The sequence below is a fragment of the Strongylocentrotus purpuratus genome, unplaced genomic scaffold (assembly GCF_000002235.5).
Source record: "Strongylocentrotus purpuratus isolate Spur 01 unplaced genomic scaffold, Spur_5.0 spur5_scaffold_5, whole genome shotgun sequence".
Taxonomy (NCBI): Eukaryota; Metazoa; Echinodermata; class Echinoidea; order Camarodonta; family Strongylocentrotidae; genus Strongylocentrotus; species Strongylocentrotus purpuratus.
Genome location: NW_022145611.1, coordinates 43,516,825 through 43,539,785, shown reverse-complemented (window position 1 = coordinate 43,539,785; position 22,961 = coordinate 43,516,825). Strand labels below are relative to the sequence as shown.

Here is a 22,961-nt window from a genome sequence, read left to right as displayed (position 1 = left end):
TGCTTACCTGGTTTGTAGATATTCTTGGTTGACCCTGATGACCTAAGGTCATGACCTCCATAGATATGCCATATGACTGTCATCTCTTGTAGTGTATATCTCATGGTAGGAGTAGGGAAGTCTAGAGGAGCGTTGAGTTGATCACCTCTACTCCTAGGTGGAGTAAAGTGATCTTGGTCGATCTTGATTGGTCCATCATCTAATACCTTCACCTCAGGTTCACCATTGTGTCTCTGTGGATCACAGAAATACATCATGGTAAATATTCGCTTACTATCAAGATTTGTGTTTCAATCATACTTTGAATAAATCAATTTTTTATTAATAGCAATTCAAAATATTAAGAATGATTTCTACAAAATACCTATTTGAGATTGGCAATAAAAAGAAACCTGACAAATGCATACACTGGAACAATAAAACCAAAGGTATTTCTTGAAAAAATTGTTAAAAGTTGATTTTAATACAACTTTTGTATGAGGCATAATCACTTTACACATCTCCTTACATGAGAGACTTAGAGACTTTTTGCAAATCTGTGAGTCTCAAGTACTATTAAGTCATCATTAGTCTACCATGTTTGATTGGAGCCTCAGCATAATGTAATGCCCCCTTGCATGTATATCAAAGCCCTATATAGGTCCTCCTTAGATTACAATCTCTTTGTATCTGCTGCTAGCCAGAGAAAAATCAGTACATCAACTTTTATTAATATATCAAGGTTAAAATGGAATCTGAACAATGTACATACCAAGACACCCATGCCAGGGTCATCAAGAACACAGAACTCTTCATCATTATAGAAGCCGTCTGGTTCGGTCCAGCTACCACCACTCCCTGAGGACACACCCAATGAGACAGGACTGCTTCCTGGAGGGGTGATGTCAATCAACACCTCAACATCATCCTCATCTTCTTCTTCCTTCATCTCATCAACCAAGCCATCATCTTCATCTGGGAAGAGAAACATCTCCGCTCCATCGTCTTGCTTCAAGGTGCAGGGAATGTGGACTACATGGTCTGGTGTCAAGAAGTAGAAAAGAGCAAAATGTTTTTAAAGTTTTGTGAGATATCAACGTCATACAAAAATTATAAATATAGCTAAATCTTCAGGATCTAAAAAGGTTGTTCAAACTAAGTTAGAGGTTTTTGATGACCATAATGCAATCATATAGCAGTGGTGTAGTTATCAATGTAAGACTGGTGGGCATTTATACAAATAATTCATAAAGACTTCTATAACAAAAAAAATCCAGTTGTTGGCTCTGTGCAATTCTTATTGTTATAACAATGTGTATACAGACATCTAACGAACATGAGAAATATCCAATACTTTAGGAAAACCCCCATGATCTGTGGGATCAGCTGATGAATAAAACTAGATGGAACTTCGACTGCACGCAGTCGAAAATGATGCCTCCGTCATAGAGCAATTTTACAAACTAAAACAGAAGAAATTTTTCAAATTCAAGTTCAATTGTAATCCATTAACAGGTTCTCAGAATATCGTGATTACAAGCAATTTCTCATATACATATATGACCCTTTGATCTTTGACCTCATGACCCTAAAATCTACTCAGTTCATTGGCTCTGCAAGATGTCTCGAGTTAAATAGTAATCCATGTGTCAGTTCTAATGAGAATGCGTTCACAAGCTACTTTTGCATACATAATGAGCCCATGACCTTTGACCTTTGACCTTATGAACCAAGAATCTACTCAGTTCATTGGCTCTGCAGGATACATAAATGATCTAAGTTTGGCAAGAATCCATGAATCTGTTCTAATGATAATACGATCACAAGCTATTTTTGCATACATAATGTGCGCTGTGACCTTTGACCTTTGACCTCGTGATGCCAAAATTTAATCAGTTCATCGGCTCTGCAAGTAACATACATGACCTAAGTTTGGCAGGAATCCATCAATCAGTTCTTGAGATAACGCGATCACGAGCTGTTTTTGCATACATAATGAGCCCTGTGACCTTTGACCTTTGACCCCGTGACCCCAAAATCTAATCAGTTCATCGGATCTGCAAGATACATACATGACCAAAGTTTGGCAGGAATCCATCAATCGGTTCTTCAGATAACGCGATCATGAGAACGAGACGTACGTACGTACAGACGTACAGACGTACGTACGGACGGACGGACAACCCGAAAACATAATGCCTCCGGCTACTTCGTAACGGAGGCATAATGATAATATGAGATCCATGACATACATGCATACATCTCTGTACTCACAGAGACACAATGACTGATTTACCTCTGTTTTGGGGTGAGTTCTTAGGTGATGGTGAATCACCGTTGAGCTCTCTCATAGCTTCATCCATCAGTTGTTTCATCTGATCAGAATGCGAGTGAGAGACAGGACTATCTCCGTTGGTTTGTTTAGGTGATGGCTCCTCCTACAAAAATCAACAATTACATATATAGTCATTATCAGATTCACCATTCAACAGCGTATCATGTCACATGATCACCGCCAAACAAATTTAATCAATAGTAACTAACTACTCAGTATACGCAAGATAAAATCCCAAATAAAAAAGCTTACAAAGAGTTTAGGCACAAAAGTTGAAAGACGTTAGGAAATGATGATCTATCCATTACCGTAGAACCCTTAGCTGCAGGAAACAACAAAGATTTAAACGATACCTCAACTTCCAACCAATAAAGAACAAACTTAAAAACATTCTAAATCTGCTACATCCGATTCAAGCACTGATTTTGTAAAAGATGGATTGCAGCTACATTACATGCAAAGTCTTGTATACACATGATGCAGACAACCACCTCAATAATAACAAAGAGGTATGTGTAAAGGGCCTTTATTGCATGCATCTATTATTTTATTATCCTCATTTGCCATTTATTTACATATATACATGTAAAATGTTTTTCATTTCTCTGTAGTTGGTTTTGGTTAACCTAGTAATGTCTGAATGAGGCATAATCAAGGTGGTTAACCTAGTAATGTCTGAATGAGGCATAATCAAGGTTCACCCATTATGATGAATAAGAAGACTAATATTAGATGCTGCAAATGAGTATCGGCTTGCATGGTGATGTAGATATACAGTAGGCTTGCGGTTGCACCATGTGAGAGAAAGGGGGAGGATTTGGGAGTGCTGAAAAGGACTCTCGGTAATCTTTCTTTCCTGAGTGTGTGTAGTCCTGAAAAGGTCTGTTGGTAGATTAGGAAACATTGATCTCACCTCAGAAGGGACCTCTACTGGTTGAGTCGTACTGCTTCCCTTGACCCCTTGATGATCAGGGTTACATCCTTCATCACCATCAGATGATAGGTAGAGAAGGAGTCGAGCGAGGGCGCTACAGGAATCAGCACAGGTTCGGACGTGTACCACATTGTTAGTCACCTTCAACTCGGTCTTGGGATTCTGAGCGTTAGAGATATAGAACACTGATAAATTAACACTTTGATCTTAACATGAGAGAAATCCTTCTGTATCACCATATCAATCTGAATTTAAATACATGACTGTGGGGTGTGTGCATTTTACAGCCAATATGCATAGAAACAGTTTCACAGGACTGATAGTTCTTTGAAACTGGCACCATCCATGATCAGATCAACTGACAATTGAACGATTAGCATGAAATAAAAACAAGGGAAACGCTCTCGGCGGTCTCGCCTGCATAACGCAATTCTGATAAACCAGAACGTCAATGACGTAGCGCTCATCTGCATCTCGCAACAACAAATATCGTAAATTTTATGTGGTACACTTTTGAACTGGTCAAAAAATAAATATTTGATGACCTGGAAGGGACATAATTTCATTTCATTTGCATAAAGTACCATAAATAATCAATGGAGCAAAATCTCACAATTCTGTGTAGAAGTTTAGTGTTCCAAATTTAGCTCTACCAGATAAGGCAAACCAAATCAAAATCAGTCAAGAAATGAGGGAAAAGAAGCAATTTTTGTTATTTTTGGAATAAATTTGCATAAATTACCATAATTAATTAATGGAGAACAATTTCAAAATTCTGTGTAGGAGTTTAGTGTACCAAAATTAGCTCTACAATATAAAGCAAACCAAATCAAAATCGGTTGAGAAATAAAGGAGAAGCCTTTTTTGTGATTTTCGAATAAATTCGCATAAATTAGCATAGACAATGAATTTCACGATTCTGTGTAGAAATTTTAAATCCCCCTCCTAGCCCTATCATATGAAACAATCAGAATCAAAATCGGTTGAAAAATAACGAAGAAGAAGCATTTTGAACATCTTGATGTTGATGCCACAACAAAGTTTAAGTTTGTTGACCTTAAATGACCTTTGACCTTAACTTTGTGATCTGAAATTCTACTCACATGATTGGGGATACTTGATTACCCTATAGTCAAAGTTTCATTGACTAAGAACTTATACTTTAAAAATTATATCAAAAATTCAAAAACTTAACCTTAGGTTAAGTTTTTGATGTTGACGCCGCCGCCGCCGCCGCCGCCGCCGTCACCGGAAAAGCGGCGCCTATGTCTCGCTTTTTGCTACGCAGGCGAGACAAAAATGACGGGATTTACCTGGAACTTCCAAATTACAAATGAAGTTGCTTTAAAAAAAAATTATAATGAAAAGGAGCAAGAAATTAAATGATGATAATGGTGTTCCTCACCTTTTCTTCATGATTACTCAGTCTGAGAGAGAGCTCCAACATACCAAGGTCTACAACACTCACATAATCTGAAGCAAAGAAGGAGATCAAACATTCAATAATTTATTTATTAATTTAAATACAACCCAATCATTATAACATCACATGGTGTTGTCATATTAAATATGAAATTATATGTTTGTGTAACTATAAGGATAGAAAAAACACTCACTATATGGGATAATGAGCTCTAAACAAAACTCTTTGTTGTATCATCTTTGAACATAAAATATTCCTAACAAGTCTAACTATATATCTCATCTAGATCTAACATCATATTCATTTCATATCACTCACCTCGTTTCAGATTGACTTTGGTATCATTGCACTTTTCAGATATATACAATGCAGCATCGTCTATGAGAAATCTGAGATAAAAATAGACATGCATTAAATCCAAAACTAAATTTATTGTATACACCTACAATGTATATCAGCACATATCTATATAAAAACTTGAAAATAACATAACTTCTGTTTTTCAATAAACATTTTTGTATACCATCAAGAAACCAAAATTAAGAACTGAAACTTAGTTCAGCATGTAACCTTTGCTTCTAAAAGAACTTGGTTTCTATAAATGTACAATGTAAAACAAATTGTAAATTTTGCCAATTTAAATGTAAATTAATGCAATGTTGAAACTCTGACTGCAGAACAGACCTCCTTTTCTAATGTTTAGAAATCTTAATGTTTTTTATACTAAATAGCAATTTTCATCCAGCTAGACGCAAGAGACTTACCTCAGTAGTGACTCCTTGGCTTCATATACCAAGTTACTGGATATACTCAATGACTCTAGTAAGGTGAAAGACTTCAATGGTAAGTACAAAGGCCTGTAACAAGAGTAAGACAGTCAACATTATAGTAAAGGGTTTCTTGCTCACTTTATAGAGTAAAATGGATTATGGAATCAAATTCGATCATGATCAAGCTTTGAATGGAATATATAGATACATGTAGATGGTGGATTCTTGCTATTCTTAAAACATTTAAAAGTGTCTATAATGCTTGAATCAAGAAACAATGCAACTAGGTACTCTTAAGATTTGTAAACATAATAAACAATAACTTGTCATTTTGTTCAGATGTGATACACTAAGAATATGCAATATACTATGTTGCACAAATATCAATAATTATGTTAACCATTGATTTACAATTGTTCTTCTTTTGGCTGGCTCTCCAACATCTAGCTCTGTTAATCATTCAGAGTATATGTAATGAAGGTGAGTGGCAAGCACTAACTCTCTTTCACACAAAGCTTTGTTACATACAAAGCTTCATTACGTACCTGTAGTCTAGTCCACAGCCCCAGAAGTGAGCATGAAGTTGAGTGACTGCAGCAGGCATATCATAACCCATGATCTGTTCATCTATTACATCAAAGAAGTCTCCTAACTGAGTACTCCAATGGTACTGAGGTTGACACATGTAGTGACGTAGTGTAGCCCCTCGCACTGCTATTGCACAATCGGATGTCTGTACAAGGGGGGGGGGGGGGGGGGGGGAGGGGGAATGGAGGAAATTAATTTGATTAAAACCTTATCAGGTCAAGACTTGGACACCATAAACTTGAGACTGAGACTGGTCTAATGTGCCTAATCATGATTCACATAGACACTTCAGGAGAGCCATAACATACAATGTAGGCTGTAAAGTAAGAAACCCATATATGATCGTTGCTGTCTATTCTTACATGGATGCAAGAGTAATTCATCATCCCTGATATATGATATGGTATTCTGTGTTCATGCTATATAGTTGAACTTACCTTTACTTTACCTATGGGGCCAAAATACAAAATGACAGCAGCAGTAGGTTGTTACCTTCTACGATTCCTCGTTGGTCATAGTATACTGTATTTTGAGTGGACACTCACCTTGACATTGCCTGCAGGATCAAAGGAATTCTTCATGGCTAGTGACACCATATGCTGGCTGTTCCCTCCTTTGCCTACACTCCCTCCTGTCTTAGATGATGCTCCATCATCTGAGAGATAGAGACAGCATTTCATGTGGTCTGGAGCTGACAGTCTAGTGCTGTCAAGAGACTCTCGGAAGGGGTGGGTTACACAACCTGCAAAGCCATCACAAAAAAATATATGGGTCAAGATCAGTACACTTCTTCTGCATCTCCTTATATATATTAAACAACATAGTATAATTAACAGCTCTCTACCAAATTATAACACGTGATAATGTTAACAATCCATTTAAATAAATAAAATCATTTATCATCATGAGTTTTTATGATCTACTACCTTATCTTGGGGGTTGCGAAAATACAGGATTTCTTAAAACAAACAGAAAACAGACAATATGAATTTATACCAGATTTTCGTTATTCTCGTAAGCAAAGAGGGAAAATGTAGAGAGCCACTTGATTTACTATTATCACCTGACTGGAATTTAAATTTTCAGAGAATCTTTAGAATATTTTCTCCTTTTCTAATTATATTATTGCTAGTACTATCATATAATGAATCGTATAAGATCAGGGATAAGGATCGCTGAACGATTTCATCAGGATGATTTGGATAATTTAGAACTGAGTTCTATGACACATCCAAATTGAAGGGGATAAGGATTGATTGAGTACTCACCATCATGATACAGAGCTACCCTGTTAGCTTGAAGACTGAGATAACTCTCATTATCATTACCCTTGTAAGCTGCCACTGCAAACAGACACCCATCCTCCACCTCTAGAAGACATTCACCATGTTCAGACTCACTCACAGTACCATCAGGGTTCTACAATCAGTCAAAAATAGTTCTTCAGGAGTTATACCCTCCAACAAGTGCTATACTTCATAATACTAGTATACTACTCTACTCATCAAATGTTGAGGTCTTCTTGCCAATGAATTACACACTTGACAATGATATCAAGACATTATGTATTGACAAATATTCAAAAGAAAGTTAATCCTACAACATTGCTCTGGTTTTCTCACATAATGCTCCCTTGAAGTGCTGTTAATTCCAGTTTATTCATTTTGTTTAAAAGAGTAAAATAAAACTCTTGCTTTTTATATAGCATAAAGAAGTTTTAAATTAATTTACTTGAAACCTTTTTATGAAAAGAGCATGATACAAACTTCAAATACCCCCTTTTAAAAAGCCTTGATAGGCATATGGTCAGTTTACTATGATTGATATTGAGAGTAAAGGACATGTAATGTTGACCACTGGTCATATCTTCTATCTGACCATCGGTCTTATCTTCTATCTGACCACTAACCTTGATGGGCATTCCCATGGTCATTTTACCATGATTGATATTGAGAGTAAAGGACATGTAATGTTGACCACCAGTCCTTTCTGCTATCTGACCACCATGTTTTGACCGATGATGCTTGGCATTCATTGATGATGAGGTGTGATCATAGACGGAATAGAACTGAAGACTGTCCGGCTCCTCATCATCATCTGACTCGGAATCTGTATATCAACAATGAACAATGCATTATACTAGCTAGGGCTGCTTTTATTTCTTAAATTCAATTCAGCAATTCATCATGAAGAGTCAGAAATATTGCTGATGATACAAGTTATGACTTCAAATCAACAAAGTGAAATTAAGAGAAATTAGAAAATGTGGTTATCGATTGACAAATTTACTTCAAGCACAATTTGATACAAGAAGTAAATGCGATCTGGCCCTCATCTCTTTTGTCTTTTTCATTTTTTTAAAAACCTGAGACTGTGAATACCAGACAATCCCAGGAGATTTGAGTTAACTCACCGAACTGCAGACCAGACTTGCACATGCCAAACCTCTCTGCTACACTACTCCCAGCCAGCTGGGTAGCTAGATCCAGTCCACCTGATCCCTGCTGATAGTTAGGGTATCTACTCTCCATTGGGTCTCGTGGTGTGGGGGCTGCCGGTTGCCATAGCAGCATGTCATTGGCAAACCTATGGACCAATATATTAGATATGTAACTGAATATCTTTCATGATAACAATCTTGTAATTTTTATTCTCCTACTCATCATTATGTTCTAGAGGAGTTACAGTAAAATAGTTAAATGTAAATTTGTGCATAAAGGCTGGAGAAATTTCCATCATTATCAATATCAGTGAAATTAGAAAGCTCTGTTTAAAAAAAAAATCTAATGAAAAAAGTAGTTATATACTATATTGGAATATACTCTTATAAAGATAGAGGAAAGGGAAGAGCTCAAAGCAAAAAGAAAAAACAAAAAGAGGAAGAGGAAAACCACAATGAGATAAAAAGAGGAAAATAATAACCACAAAACAAGAGAGGAAAATGATAAACACAAAGGTGATCAATTAGATACCTGTTGTAGAGTATCTCTACAAATTCTTTACTCTCTAAGAGCATGTTAATCCTAGGGATGTTGAGTTCAAAGACTAGTCTTGAGTTGGGTATCGTCTTCTTCATGAAGTCTCTCATCTCTTCTTGGTCTCCTGGCATCACCATCTAAAAGATAACAACAAATAGAATCAATGTGTTATCTGTGTGACCTACTGGTATCCTCCAGAAATGTATCTTAATATACCGCCTCATCCTTCTCTTAAAATGGAATCATATTGGTAATACACTTTAAAAATGTAATCATATTTGTTAAGAGAATTAATTCCTTGATATATTCTAGGAAGAAAATTCATGTTATTTTCAAGCTATTCTTAGATTGCTTACTTAAGTACAGGTTACAATATGTGAAATGGTCATCACAATGACACATTATATCTTTCCAAAATGTATCCAGCTCACTACTGGCCTGTCTACTGATATTCTTAAACAGATTCATTTTGGATACCGTTTCATATCCTCTCTTAGTATTAGTTTTCTTTTGCACATTTAACACATTAACATATCTTCAGTTCAAAGGCAAACTTGAATATGTAAATTGCTATTTCAGAAGCTGAACTATAAACCTTGTTGCTATTTATGTGCAAATCAATGATAAGAGAAAGACCTTCAACTTGACATTGTTACCACACTGACCTGTTCACTCTCATACATGACTTTCTTTGAGCTGAAAGGTGATGGTTCTGTCTCCTGCTGCTGGAAGTAGCTCTTATCCCAAGACATATTAAGATCAGGTCCAGGAGGTGGACTATCTTCTTGGTCCTCTTCCAACACTGAGGGTTGCATGACAGGGCTAACTACCACCAGTAATCTGAACAAAATAAAGGTAGGTATCAGTGAGGGTAGGTAAATCTTTTATATTCATCTACACATGCAATATAATAAAAGCCTTATCTGAGTTAACATAATACATCTGACATCAAATATTAGCTACACAATTGAATTAACTATAGTCTAAAACACAAATCAAAACTTCCATATGGTGAGCACAACTGCAATGGGATGGAAAAATTTCAATATCTTGAATTTACAATAGCACGGACTAATAAAATTACAAGAGAAATGATACTAACAAAGTGGAAATGCATGATCAATATGTGTCAAATCATATGAAATGGACTGATAATTAAGTGATGTTATTTTCAAAATAAAAGTATATGTAAATGGATCATCTGATGATCATATGAACAATCTTCACAATAGACAAATATCCCCCTTCACATAGATCATCACTAAGGAGTTTCTCACAACAATTTGTATTGTATCCTATTTCATAGCTTTCAGCCATAGGCCCTTTATCATTTTTACTCATTTACCTTGGCCAGTTGAATGTTCTGTCTGAGTTGCATGAATTGTCTGGCCGACCCTCACTCACTTTCACGAAGGGCATTGGTGCTGCATCTGGCTTTAGCTTCACAGAGGCTGCAAAGACGATATTTGAAAACAATGTTAGACAGGAACAAGAAGAAACAGGTCCGAAAAAAAACAACCTTGGTCAATATTCTGTAGATGAAGCAGTCAATTAATTATATGAAATATTACATTTAATATGAAACTTACATTTGATTTCTCTAGCTTTGACAAGAAACTTCTGTTGTGTCTTGTTATCTCTGATAGCACAAGTGAATTCTCCATCAGTGATCTGTACAAGGAGTATCTCATCTCGTAATGATCTCCTCCACCATGCCACTTCACTTAACCCTCTCAGATCAGGAATGGGAAACCTACAAACAAATCATCAAATAGAGGCATCCAAATTACACTCCTATAATGCCCTATTCAAACATAACATACTAAACCAGCCCCCCTCCAGCCCCTTCCTACTTCTGTCCAAAAGGTGCAGAAACATAAAATAACAGGAGCAGCGTGCTTCATATTTCTATATCTTATAATAAAGTGAGAAAGTGCAGAGGCCTTTACTGAGTGCAGCTCCTCTTTCGACATCTTCTTGTCATTTATTTAACACTTAGAATTCTTACATGGCAGTCTCAATGAGTCTATAATTTGTAAATGCGACTTAAATACCTTTTCAACATACATGCAGTTAAAAAGATTCCTAACAATAGTGTATTCAAAGATTTAAAGTGCATCATATCAAGAAATGACTAATGTGCAAAAACAACTCTTACAAAGAGATAATCATATCGATGACATTGAGGATGATGATGATTCAAGGAATTTATAAGATGACATATTTCTGTTTATAAAACATTCATAGGGGTATCTTTTAATTTCTGTAGAGGTGTTGTGGTCTAGTGGATAAGTAACCCGGCTGCAGATCACAAAGTACAGGGTTCAAGTCCTTTCGCGGCACTAATGTCCAAGACGTTAATCTACATTTGCCACTCTCCACCAAGGTGTAAATTGGTACCTGATATGCTTGAGCGCTAGTTACTTTGGCAGCTTAGCTACAACCAGGGTAATATGTGTAAAGCGCCATGAACGTAAAGAACCTGGCAGATACCGGCGCTATGTAAATATCCATTTTATCATTATTATTATTATTATTATTTATACAGTGATTGGGATGGTTAGTTCCTTTTTATCTTTTGTCATAGGACAAATCTTACCTTAGTGCTATGACTGTAGACGCGCAGGTCACACTGATATTAGTCTGTAAGTCAGACCCACTTGGTGTATCATCTAGTGCTTGTCGGAAGAAAGCCTGTTTATTCTGAAAAATAAAATAGAACATTTATTTGGCATATTTCAAAGACTAACATATGAATCTTCAGTAATTGATAGTAATACATTCAAACATTTCCGGTGACAAGGGGGAAAATTTTGTAGAGATATAAAGGTATACAAATTTAATTTGAAAGGTGGAAGATTATAAAAGCCTTTTAGAACTATATGAATGTAGCCCTTTTATTACAGCAAGATTTATGAGAAGACTTGGAGCTTAAATTGTGCATGTCACATATATATAAATTCATTACTGAGAGGTGAAAGGTTACTAAGGCAGTCATAAATAACTCAAATTCAGCAGAATTATGAGAAAACGGAAGAAAGCTTTAATTCTGTATATTTTACATGCATAGTTTATTATTAAAAGGTAAAAGGTGTAAAAGAATGTGTTACTATTTATTACAGCAAGATTTATGAGACATGTTTTACGAGGACAATAAAAAAGAAAAAGCATAAGCTTGGTGTTGGTGAGATACCTACCAGACTTGTATTTGGTTGCATAGAAGGATACATGCGTTGACCAGAGGAATCATAAGCATAGGATGGCTGAGGATGTAGTAAGGTGTAAAGCCGATCTACTAGGGAGATATCCACTTCACAGTCCACCACACCCAACTCTATGCTCACATCTAGAGTAGGCTTCACTATATGTCTCCGCTTGCTGGTCTGATCAGTAAAAGTAATAGTATATAGAAGGAAGCAATCAAAATTATCATCAAAATCATCATTCTTTGATTGTCTCTAAAAGGGTGTATCACTTTAAGATTCTATCAAAAATTCTTTTATATCCCAAATTCTTTCAGCTGGACATTTGGTGCTTTAATCAAGTATGGGTGTCTCATTTACAAAGCATCTCAATTTCCATAATAATTGTGTTGCATAGAAATGATCTTGGATTTGAAATTGAAAAGATGTCACTGGAACATTGAAACTTTTTGCAATAACAAAACAATATGTCTTAGTTATCCATGTAGCCTCATCAGTATTAACACTTGTTCTTCCTTGGGGCCCTGTAAATATATATCATTACGTTATACAATAATATGATATGCACTTGAGAAAGATAAACTTACCTGATTTCTGATCTTCTGTGCATGTTTTAACTTGGTCCTGATGCTTGGTTTGGTTACATAGCTCCCTTCACTTCCACATTCTCCACTCAAAGATAAGATCTATAATCATACAAGTAAGAACTTAATCAATCAATCAAAATTTCACCTTATAAAATGATGTTTGTAATATCCTGTAGTTACTCTTCTTGAAATAATTCATAAATGTTTTTTCTTTACAAATGTTAATACATTTTTAAAGCTCAAGCAACATTTGTGCAGTCAATGTCATAAATCTATGAAATTCCTAAATTCAACCCCAGAGCAAACCCTCTATTGTTGACAAAATGGATCCTGGAGCAAACAATGTTATCTTAAATTTCATTCACCATATTTTAAACATCAGTAATTAATAATCAAAATGTTGGCAGTACTAAAGTGTATCTACAGAATAGGCTTCAGTAAAAGCAAAAGTGGTTATAGTAATTGAGTAAGAGAACACAACCATGGCTAGAAAGTTAGATTAGATGTCCTGCAATATGAATCACCTCTGTAATAGATAAGACAGGATTTCAACTGACCTGTATGTGTTCAGCTGGTTGAGGTGTTCTATTGGGTAGACTATTGGTTGGACTTTGCCTGCTGAACAGACACTCTTGCAGGTCAACGCTCCCAACAGACATCTCTACTAGGGTCACATTCCAATGGCTATTGCTCTTACATTCACACTCCAGTGTAAATGGAGCTGCTATTAGTCTGCAATAACAATGATATAAATATCATGTTCACTTAGTTTAATATTAAATTCAAGAAATATGAAATTCTTCAAATGGAAATCACAGAACCGGTCATTCCAGCAATCATATAGACTGAAAGAGCCATAAAAGTGAAAAGAAAATGAAAAATGAAACCTTGAAACCTTGATCCAGTAAATCATATATTCAAAATATGCAAGTTTCAAGATATATTTTTATGATAAAAGGACCAAATTAGACACATCCAATTTTTTAAGGTGAAATATTTCACTATCAAATTATGTATGGATTTTGTTGTTGTTGTTGTTGTTTGTTAACATAATACATAATGATTTATTTGATCAAATCACCATTTAAATTTAATAGTTGTAAATCTAAGAAATAAATGAGATTCTAAGCTAACCTGAGATGATCATGAGGGCAGGCAGTCTCAAACCTCTCCGCCCAATCATCTTGATCCTTGCGTCTGAAACCACCTTTACCCAACGCACCAAAGAAGAAGCCTGCCCTCTGTGACAGCACCTCCTCTCTGGTCATCCCACCACCACCGACCTTAGTCTGAGAGGATGCGGGGGATGGAAGGGATGAGGAGAAGGAGGAGGAGGATGGGATGTTGGATGCTGAGATGATAGGAGGAGGAGAAGGGTCTTCATGGAGGATGGTTGCTGTGATACTGCTGAAACGGATCTTATAGCGTGTCATCTCAGCCGCATCATCTAGATGCTCAGTGTAACCTGTAGTAAATCACAAAGACGAGAGATGCTTACTCATGAACTGCTATTAGTTAAAGAAATCATATCAACTGGACATTTGATACCGGTATACAATAACATAGATCACACAAATGTTAATCTAAAATGATTTGTCATTGATATACCTTATTCAACATACAAATTCACAACAGATAAAAAATTATCAAAGAAATATGGCTATTAAACCAATTACAGTATTGAAATGTCAGAAAGAACGGAAAAGCATTTCATTCCCTAATAAAAAATTGATCTAATTGAGTTACATATGGGAGGAATATGTATTGTATCATGATTATTTATCTCCCTCATCACAGACCGGTGGACAAACACAACCTGATCTCCTACATTCTAATACTTCCCACATGCAATTCTCACTTAGTGTTCATGATATAGTTCAAGGTTCAACATTTATTTATTTATTTCCACTTGCATCAAAACAATGCATTCATGAACAGGAACGACAAGTTCATCGTCAACTAGAATAAATTCATTAACAATAACAAGAAAGTTATAAAGACATTCAAAATGTGGAACTTACCTTTCTTGTGCCTGTGTTTCTTGTTTGCTGTAGACCTGGGCATAGCAGTAGCCATAGGTGATGCCCCTGGTGCTCTGTACAGGGTGCTTCCATAGCTCATGTGACTTACACTGCCTGTAAACAAACACATACAACATTGGTGCGCTTCATTATGACAATCAGGTGATCAGATTGCAGACATTTCCATGACATACATAACAATGACTATGTTGTGACCGGTTAACAACAAAAAGATACACAAATATGAAATTTATACAATCTAACAATCTAATCTTATATAATCTAATTCTTTGACTCGCCTCACTTTATCCTGCCCATACGGGTACATGAAATACAGAACAAAGTAAAGAACATATTTCAAGCATTACGCTCATGACAAGAAAAAAACACAATACTTTTCTCCCTCCCCCTCCACAGTGAGAAAAACAGACTCATTATAGTATAAGTACATTGATATGAGCAGTTTTGGAAGTAGTATTCAGATAGGTTTACCTGTGCGACTTGTATCGGTGGAACAAGAACTGATCGAGCTGGTAAAAGATGATTCCATGTTATTGGAATGGACGAAGGTTGAGAGAGACATCATGCTACTCGTCATGGAGAAGAACACATCATCATCATCTACAGGTCAGAGGTCAATAAGAGAGGGGTCTCATTATACATCTCAATGTATTCACAACATATGTTCATTAATTAGTTTTCTACTATACAGAGATAATAAATTGGAAATGATCAAATGGAAAAAATCATATAAATATTTTGATGAGATGGGGATAAGAAACAAATACTGTGGAGGGGTATTTACCTAATGAGTGTTGAAAGGTAGGTTGAAGATCATCATCATCATCATCGTCATCGAGATCATTGTCATGGAGACTCCAAGACTCCTTCCTCATCCTTTGGTCTAACTGATGATGCTCCTGAAAAGACAATCATTCTCTTAAAATGAATGTTTTGATGTCCCACTTGCTGAGAATGGTGTAGCATTGATATTTATTTGTATATACTTCACAAGAGGTCTAGACTGTGACAAATCTTTTATAGGTCATAGGGTCAAATGTCAATGTCGCTTCCACAGTGGAATATTGAACCAATGTTGAGCCATTGAGGATGCGGGCTTTCCCATTGAAGATAGAACAATTGAGGTAGCAGTAGGACAATATGTAAGGCTTAGGCAGGCTTAAAAAAAGGTTGCAACAAAGAAACCTAGTAGACCTTACTCACTCAAGAGTACAAACAGAAATTCTTAAAAGTACAAGGAACACAATTAATATATTCATTGTCATCAAAAGTAGCTAAATATAAACAGCTGATAACGATATATTACCTGTATATCGGTCTCTATTCTCTGATAATCCTCTGGTTGCATCATCTTGTTAGGCTGGCGTCCTCGTACAGTAGCTACATCTGAAGTTGCTACATATAACAAGAAACAGTATGGTTATGGTTTTTATGTTCATGCTAGAGGAACTGATAAATGAATATCGATGAATGAAATACAGACAAAACCAAATGAAACCATGCCCATGATTCCTAAGTGACATGAAGAAAATAAAGGACTCAATGTGCCCTAAATTATTATATCATTCTCCACAAATGGTGATACATACATCCGGTATAGTTTTAATATCTTCATCAAAATTATGGAAATAATTAATGAAACTGAGATACAGAATCAATAAAAGGCACTCCTTACCACTACATTAAGCAAGGGTAAGAACTTACCTGGAGACAGAAATCCACTAAAGAGTTCTGTCAAGAGATGGACTTGTTTAGGAGAAAGGAAGAAATTCACTGAAGCCAGGTAAATATCCAGGTCAGCCTAAAAAGAAAACATAATTGATATAATTAAATTTATTACAGCATGGCATTCTCGAGTGAATCATCTCTTAAACTATCAATATAAGTGTACTACTACATGTCCTCCCTGTTGCCCAACACTAGTGAAAGAATAAAACACACTATCAAATCATCTTTTTCTTTGTGTCTCATCTCTCCGAAATTGATGGGCTTCAGAGAGTACATCAAACTTCTATTCAACTATTATATTTATATCTCATTTCTTCATACAGTGTTCTACTTAAATAGGTGCAAATGCATGTAAAACAAACTGCATTAAAAGAAACCCTTTTGGCATTCATTACAAGAAATTTTATTCAAATTAAATGTTCAGTCAAGCTCTGCTTTTTAGATATTCATATTCTTCTTTGCAATGCATACTTGTCGGACAATATTCTTAAACTGATAACCTCATGCTTGAGGTTTACATCATCACACCATTCAAATTGGAGAAAGGTGAAACATAAACACAATCAAATGACTAGAAAGGAAGAACGCACCTTTGGTCCAGCTATGTGATCATTCTGCTTGATCTTGACTTTGAGTTCTTGCTTGCCAGCACACTCTCCAACCAGACATGACCCTAAGAGGTCAGCTGTGAATGCTGATGACCCATGACCTTTGACCCCATTCATCTCATGAGGATGATGAGGAGGCATTTCAGGGGAGGAGGCTGCATGCAAGAATGTACTCTGTTCCATTCCTCCATTAGTATTCATACCTGTAGCAAATTGGGATCGATGTAAATCTTTTTAGTTTGTATTCATCTACATAAAACTGTCTCAAATTAAAAAGAAAGATCATTCACTGGTCAGAAAATAACAATTTTAATCAATCACAAAGTCTTTTTTATTTTTCACAAAAGAAAAATTCAATGTTTTCATTTTTTAATGTCAAGTATAGCAACAGGTGATACATATAATTTCTTTCTAAGAGCTTTTAGAATAATGTACAAAAAGAAATATATTTCTCCTTTAAACTAATGAAAATATAAACAAAAGGAAGTGTTAAAAGCTATATTTTCCCAAATCCAACAATATTCCAAGGTATCCCTGGGCAACTCCTTACCCTTAGAAGAACCATCTTCAACGAGATCAGCTGATGATGGAGAACTAGAAGGAGAGACAACCCAAACAGACTGACGCTGCTGCTCAGGAAACTCTTCACATCTGACTGTGACTCCCATCATCTGTAGGTTCTTATGTACGAAGGCTGCTGGTTCAAAGCGTGGTGGATCGGCAGGGTCGACACTGCTTCCTTGGTCCCTATGAAGCGCATCCTGAGCATCTTCATCAAAGAAACGTAACCTACAATCAAACATTCAGAGAAAACATCAGTCATATTCCTCTCTTTTTTTGTTTTACCTGGTCTCTGAATGATAAAAAGAATACATTATTATGAGATATTATGACCATAGAGTCTATCTAGATCTGTATCATTCAGTCCTTCCTGATAACTAGGAGCTCACAATTTTTAGGAAACTCAAGAAATAAAACAAATAAACAATTTTTCTATAGTATGTCGTATATCAAGTTATATGCAAACATCTAGCAATTTATACATAAGCTGAACTTACAAAATAAATCTCTATTGTAAAAAAAAAAAATCTGTAAAAAGGGGAAAATTAATCCTCAAAAAATAAATCAAGGGACAGGAGACTTGAGTCTGAGCAACATAGCAATGAATTTTATGACATGAATGCCACAATAGCTGATTGACAGACCTATCCACTCAAAAGACAAGGATTCTTTGATTCTGTAAGGATCTTTTTTAAGAAGCCCGTTCAAGCCCCACTTCTTTATTTCTGCCCTAAATACATCCACCCACATTTTTTAAAAGAGAGTGTTAATAGGCCTACAAAATCTCATGATGCAAGCTTAGCCCACTTTGAAATCATATTCAGTTATTCACAGGAAAATAAAGTAATACTGCACTTTAACTTGACAGTCACCTTGAGTATACACACCCACAGTACAACCAAGTCATCCATCAGGCTAATTCCGGTATAAACCTGACTTTCTTACCAAGAAATGGGACGCTTTTAGACAAGGTAGATATGGATAGACTAGTGCATATTTCACTTTCAACAATGAAAAATCCTTGGAAGAAAATTAAAATGTTCTATATTTAACCCAGGTCTGAGATTGTCTTACACAATACATCTCTGTCAATAGTGTTTTGCCCTTGCAAGGCAGGCATTGAACTCGGCCAGTTCAGAGGACTCAGAGTAGCAAGAAATGACAAGAGAAACTATGGAAGTCTGCAAAGACACGTAGAACATGTAGACACGTAAAACATGTAGACGTGTGAAGGAAGTTGTGAAATACCCTTTTCATATTCTTATTTTAAAGTGGATTGAATCCGGACCCAGTCTGGATCCCAAGCCGATATGAATGGCTTCAGAATCACTTTGCTGAGTTTGCTCTGCACTCAGTATGGTTTTCTCAAACTGCTGTGAGAGAAGAGTAAAGAGCAGAGCAATGTCGCACCAGAGAGTAATTCTCCATGTGAATGGATCTGTATTACTTGATGCAGATCAAGATATTTTCTTAACTTACTACAAAAATAATAATAATACGATCAAATAGCGAGGAAAACACCAGAATGCCAGGTAATAGCAGTTTTGAATATGGAAGGTAGCATACTCCGGAGGCACATCATGTCAGTAGCACTTGTTACAGACGTGCTTCTGAGCAAACTATGGGTAGGAGACAAGGAAAGTCTAACAACTAACAGAGTCATCTAGTTTACTACTCCTAATAATGATGATTGGATTTATATAGAGCTAAATACAAAATGTCAACTCAAAGCGCTTTAAAGATATTATTACCCCAGTCATTTGATTCATTCATGCACAATGTGCACCATCTCCACTCCCTGGGTAGTATTCCTACTATATGGTCACCATGAGGGCATATGGTAATTACTAACACAAAGGCTTCAGTCATCCTACCCGGTCCAAATTTCTCCCTTGGGTATGGAGTGGCAAATGTAGACTAATGCCTTGCCAAAGGACATGAGTGCCATGTCGGAGATCAAACCCATGATCTTTGCATTTAAAGTCAAGTGCTTAAATCACTCGACCATGACACCTCTACTAACCAATATCACAATCAACCTACAGGTACATCATCAACCAAGACCATTCATGAAATTGCTCTGAATTTTAGGAGGAAACACAAGCTTACAATTGTTAAAACATAAGTAGTTCATTACCCTGATGAAAATGAAAATGAAAATAAAAATGACATTCCTACTATTATTTCATAAATTTAAGACTGACTTTGTAATCAACATAAACAAGAGAGGATAACCAACGGTGACAAAAGCGATAGAAAGGAAAGTAACTTATTTATAAATGACTTGACTCCAAAGAATGGCTCATCACATTGGCCTCTGGTATTTTTGCAGCACAGTTGTCAACAAGAAACGATGATATCATTTTGATATCAACCTTTGACTAACAAGTCAATTATAAAATAAACATATGATAGCTGTAGACTACAATAATGAGTTATAAAGTAATTTGTATAAAAGCCTCATTATCATGGCTTTAGTGTCTAGACTTTGGCTCTTCTTTCAGAAACAAGAATACTGCTACATCATCATGAGGTTTTATCAAATCAGAATCCCTTTCCTTTTTGTTCTTCTCTTCTTACCTCCCTCCTCAGAGAGAGAGAGAGAGAGAGAGAGAGAGAGAGAGAGAGAGAGAAAGAAAAGAACATTTCCGCCTTGTGACGACCACCCAGAGGGATGGAAATAATCATTGACAGGCTTGTAAAATAGCATGTTTGTATTTTCAGACTGGTAAAGTCCAATTGTTGTTTGCCGAGATTAGCCCTAGGGGATGCCTACAGACATGCGGAGGATCACAAAGCATTCGGCCTTCACCTATTTCTATCTTTGGTTTGCCGAAAAAAATTCCTGCTAATCGCCTCCTATAGGTGACAGCTCATCCACAAAGAAGGGTATAATAGAGAATTTAATTTGAAATAGGAAACAAAAGCACACGGGTGAAAATTCTCATGTTTTATTTTTTCCCTCTTATTTCTGGAGGCATTATGCTAGAACATGCTTTATTTATACCAGCCTTCAACTTCATCTGTCTTTGTGCTGACTAGCAACATACCAAGCTCCTTTCATACCTTTCTCATGATCACGTTCACGGCCAATCAAAAAAGTTCTAGAATGAACAAAGTTCCCTTTCAAGCTTCCAACATAAAGTGATACTAAACAGAGATGTTTTTAGACTGAGGTACAAAGGAACATCTCTGACGCACGCATGAATCAAGTTGCATGGCACGTAACTGAAAATATTCATGCTGGCCTTGGGAAAATGAAATAAACTTCCAATGAGCAGGAGGCTGGTTAGGGGATCAACATCTATCAAAAGATGTAATGGCTTGTTGTAATCTCCTATAATAGGATTCCATTGAACTTTGCAGCTAAAAAAGGTGGGTCAAGTTTGCATCCTACTCCTGCAACGCATGGCGCATCCCCAGACAGTCGATCCAATGAATTGGCGGCCTTCAACAGGTAATCCTATTGTTACCAACTCACATTCCAAATCTTTTCAAAATACTTAGATGATCACGTTCAAGGATTATTCCTATATCAAGACAGATTTTCTGTTTGAAGTGAGCTAACAAAAAGTTGATATGAATAAATTTCATATTGAGATTCTCATCTGTGATGTGAACTTTGGCTTCCAAAACTTCAATCAATATTTGTCAGTTTTTTAAAATTATGCTTGGGCTCACTGTACATGTAATGCATTTAAACAATGCAAGAACTGCACAGGCCTGCAAAATAATAAAAATTTAAATTCATTTCATGTTTGCAGAGTATTAGACCTTTTCTCTCAATCTCTCATCTACCCTCTGTCTCACCCCTTCCCCACTCTCTATTTGAATTCTCCTATCAACAATTTATTCTGAGTGCTATCAAATTTCTCATTTTGCTCTTGTCCTTCAAACAACAATAAATTTCAACTGAAATTTAACATGCAACAAATCAGCATTCATAAATCAAACAAAGAAATCAAATTTCTCATATATTTAAAAAAAGAATTGCAAGGGAGGTGCTTTCTAATAATAATGTCAGAAGAGGTGAAGGCTATACAACACAGGAGGTAGACTTCAATCAAAATACTATCATTGAATCAAATAACTGGTCAATATACATCAAAGTGTCTATCAATCAATCTAGGCATGAAAGAATGAAATGTTTATATTCCCATAGTAAGTATGACACTTTCATGTGGTATCTTAGTATTCACCTATAATCCATTATACTAAAGTGCTTGTTCAAGGCAATCTTTCCAACTGAATCTATTTGTAGGTTGGGTTGAGATTGAAGGTCTAGAGCATGGGAAAAGAGCTTCATTACAAGGTTATCTCAGCAGGAACAGACCAAGAAATCTTCCACCACTTGCTCAATATAAACATCCCCCTTTCAACACATGAAAACCTCCAATTTTATTGAAAGGTAGAGCACAACATGTAACAGAAACATCAAAGGAGGTGCAGCTCTAAACAATCCTCTATTACTACACAGGTGGTAGAATTGAAATCAAATTTAGAGAAAAAAAACTTTAAAAAGGAATTAACGGCAGAGAGATATACTGATTGCAATGATTTTCTAATATACATCCAAAGTTATTGAAATTAGGTGTTTGGTATTATATATTGAGAAATTATGAGGAATATATGTTTTCCTAATTACTATTTGTCAATGAAACATATATACAGAATTTTTTCTTCTTCAATCTTGCATTTCTTTTAAGATATAATAACAAACAAACTAAAATAATTAACAAAACAGTAGACTTGTCACATGACATCAATTTTGTTCTTCTCTTTTCTACAAGTTTGTTAATATGCACTGACTTCACAAACCTTCATAAATAGTCTTTATAAATAATCTTCATAAATAATCTTTATAAATAATCTTCATAAATAATCTTCATAAATAATCTTTATTGAACTCTGACAGAGTTATTGATGATATAAAGGCTTGTTGTTATGAAACATCAGATGTTTTTTTGTTTGACAGCTATTGACAAGGTGTGAAAAATGATGAGAAACGAGGGAAGGCTTGGTCTGTGATGTGTGAATATTGTGTCATACCTGTATACACAACAGACAATAGGTGATGGTAATACCTGTCTGTCTGTCAACTTATGCCGCTTCCTTCAACCACAAAGACAAACTACAAAAATGTGAAAAGAATTCATAGAGGTTCAGACATGGCAGTCAAGAGATGTTCAATGTCATATTTTTTGCTGGGGCAGGGTTGGAATGAG

The 22,961-nt window shown here is 35.8% G+C and overlaps 1 protein-coding gene across 1 annotated transcript in view; it reads right to left on the bottom strand.

Annotated features, from left to right (window-relative positions):
• Window positions 1-22,961, bottom strand: part of LOC588134 (autophagy-related protein 2 homolog B) — a 41,403-nt gene that overhangs the window by 7,950 nt on the left and 10,492 nt on the right. Inside the window, exons 5-32 of the mRNA XM_787833.5 lie at window positions 17,726-17,964; window positions 17,158-17,378; window positions 16,544-16,640; window positions 16,146-16,234; window positions 15,624-15,738; window positions 15,311-15,439; window positions 14,819-14,932; window positions 13,932-14,262; window positions 13,355-13,529; window positions 12,798-12,896; window positions 12,205-12,390; window positions 11,607-11,710; window positions 10,597-10,760; window positions 10,353-10,458; window positions 9,673-9,847; window positions 9,002-9,144; window positions 8,443-8,615; window positions 7,939-8,138; window positions 7,298-7,448; window positions 6,575-6,771; window positions 5,987-6,174; window positions 5,436-5,528; window positions 4,990-5,060; window positions 4,654-4,721; window positions 3,228-3,410; window positions 2,276-2,417; window positions 752-1,020; window positions 8-233 (exon numbers count right to left, since the gene is read on the bottom strand). Of these exons, the coding sequence (XP_792926.3) occupies window positions 8-233; window positions 752-1,020; window positions 2,276-2,417; window positions 3,228-3,410; window positions 4,654-4,721; window positions 4,990-5,060; window positions 5,436-5,528; window positions 5,987-6,174; window positions 6,575-6,771; window positions 7,298-7,448; window positions 7,939-8,138; window positions 8,443-8,615; window positions 9,002-9,144; window positions 9,673-9,847; window positions 10,353-10,458; window positions 10,597-10,760; window positions 11,607-11,710; window positions 12,205-12,390; window positions 12,798-12,896; window positions 13,355-13,529; window positions 13,932-14,262; window positions 14,819-14,932; window positions 15,311-15,439; window positions 15,624-15,738; window positions 16,146-16,234; window positions 16,544-16,640; window positions 17,158-17,378; window positions 17,726-17,964 (4,448 nt within the window). The remainder of the gene's footprint in view (window positions 1-7; window positions 234-751; window positions 1,021-2,275; window positions 2,418-3,227; window positions 3,411-4,653; window positions 4,722-4,989; window positions 5,061-5,435; window positions 5,529-5,986; window positions 6,175-6,574; window positions 6,772-7,297; window positions 7,449-7,938; window positions 8,139-8,442; window positions 8,616-9,001; window positions 9,145-9,672; window positions 9,848-10,352; window positions 10,459-10,596; window positions 10,761-11,606; window positions 11,711-12,204; window positions 12,391-12,797; window positions 12,897-13,354; window positions 13,530-13,931; window positions 14,263-14,818; window positions 14,933-15,310; window positions 15,440-15,623; window positions 15,739-16,145; window positions 16,235-16,543; window positions 16,641-17,157; window positions 17,379-17,725; window positions 17,965-22,961) is intronic.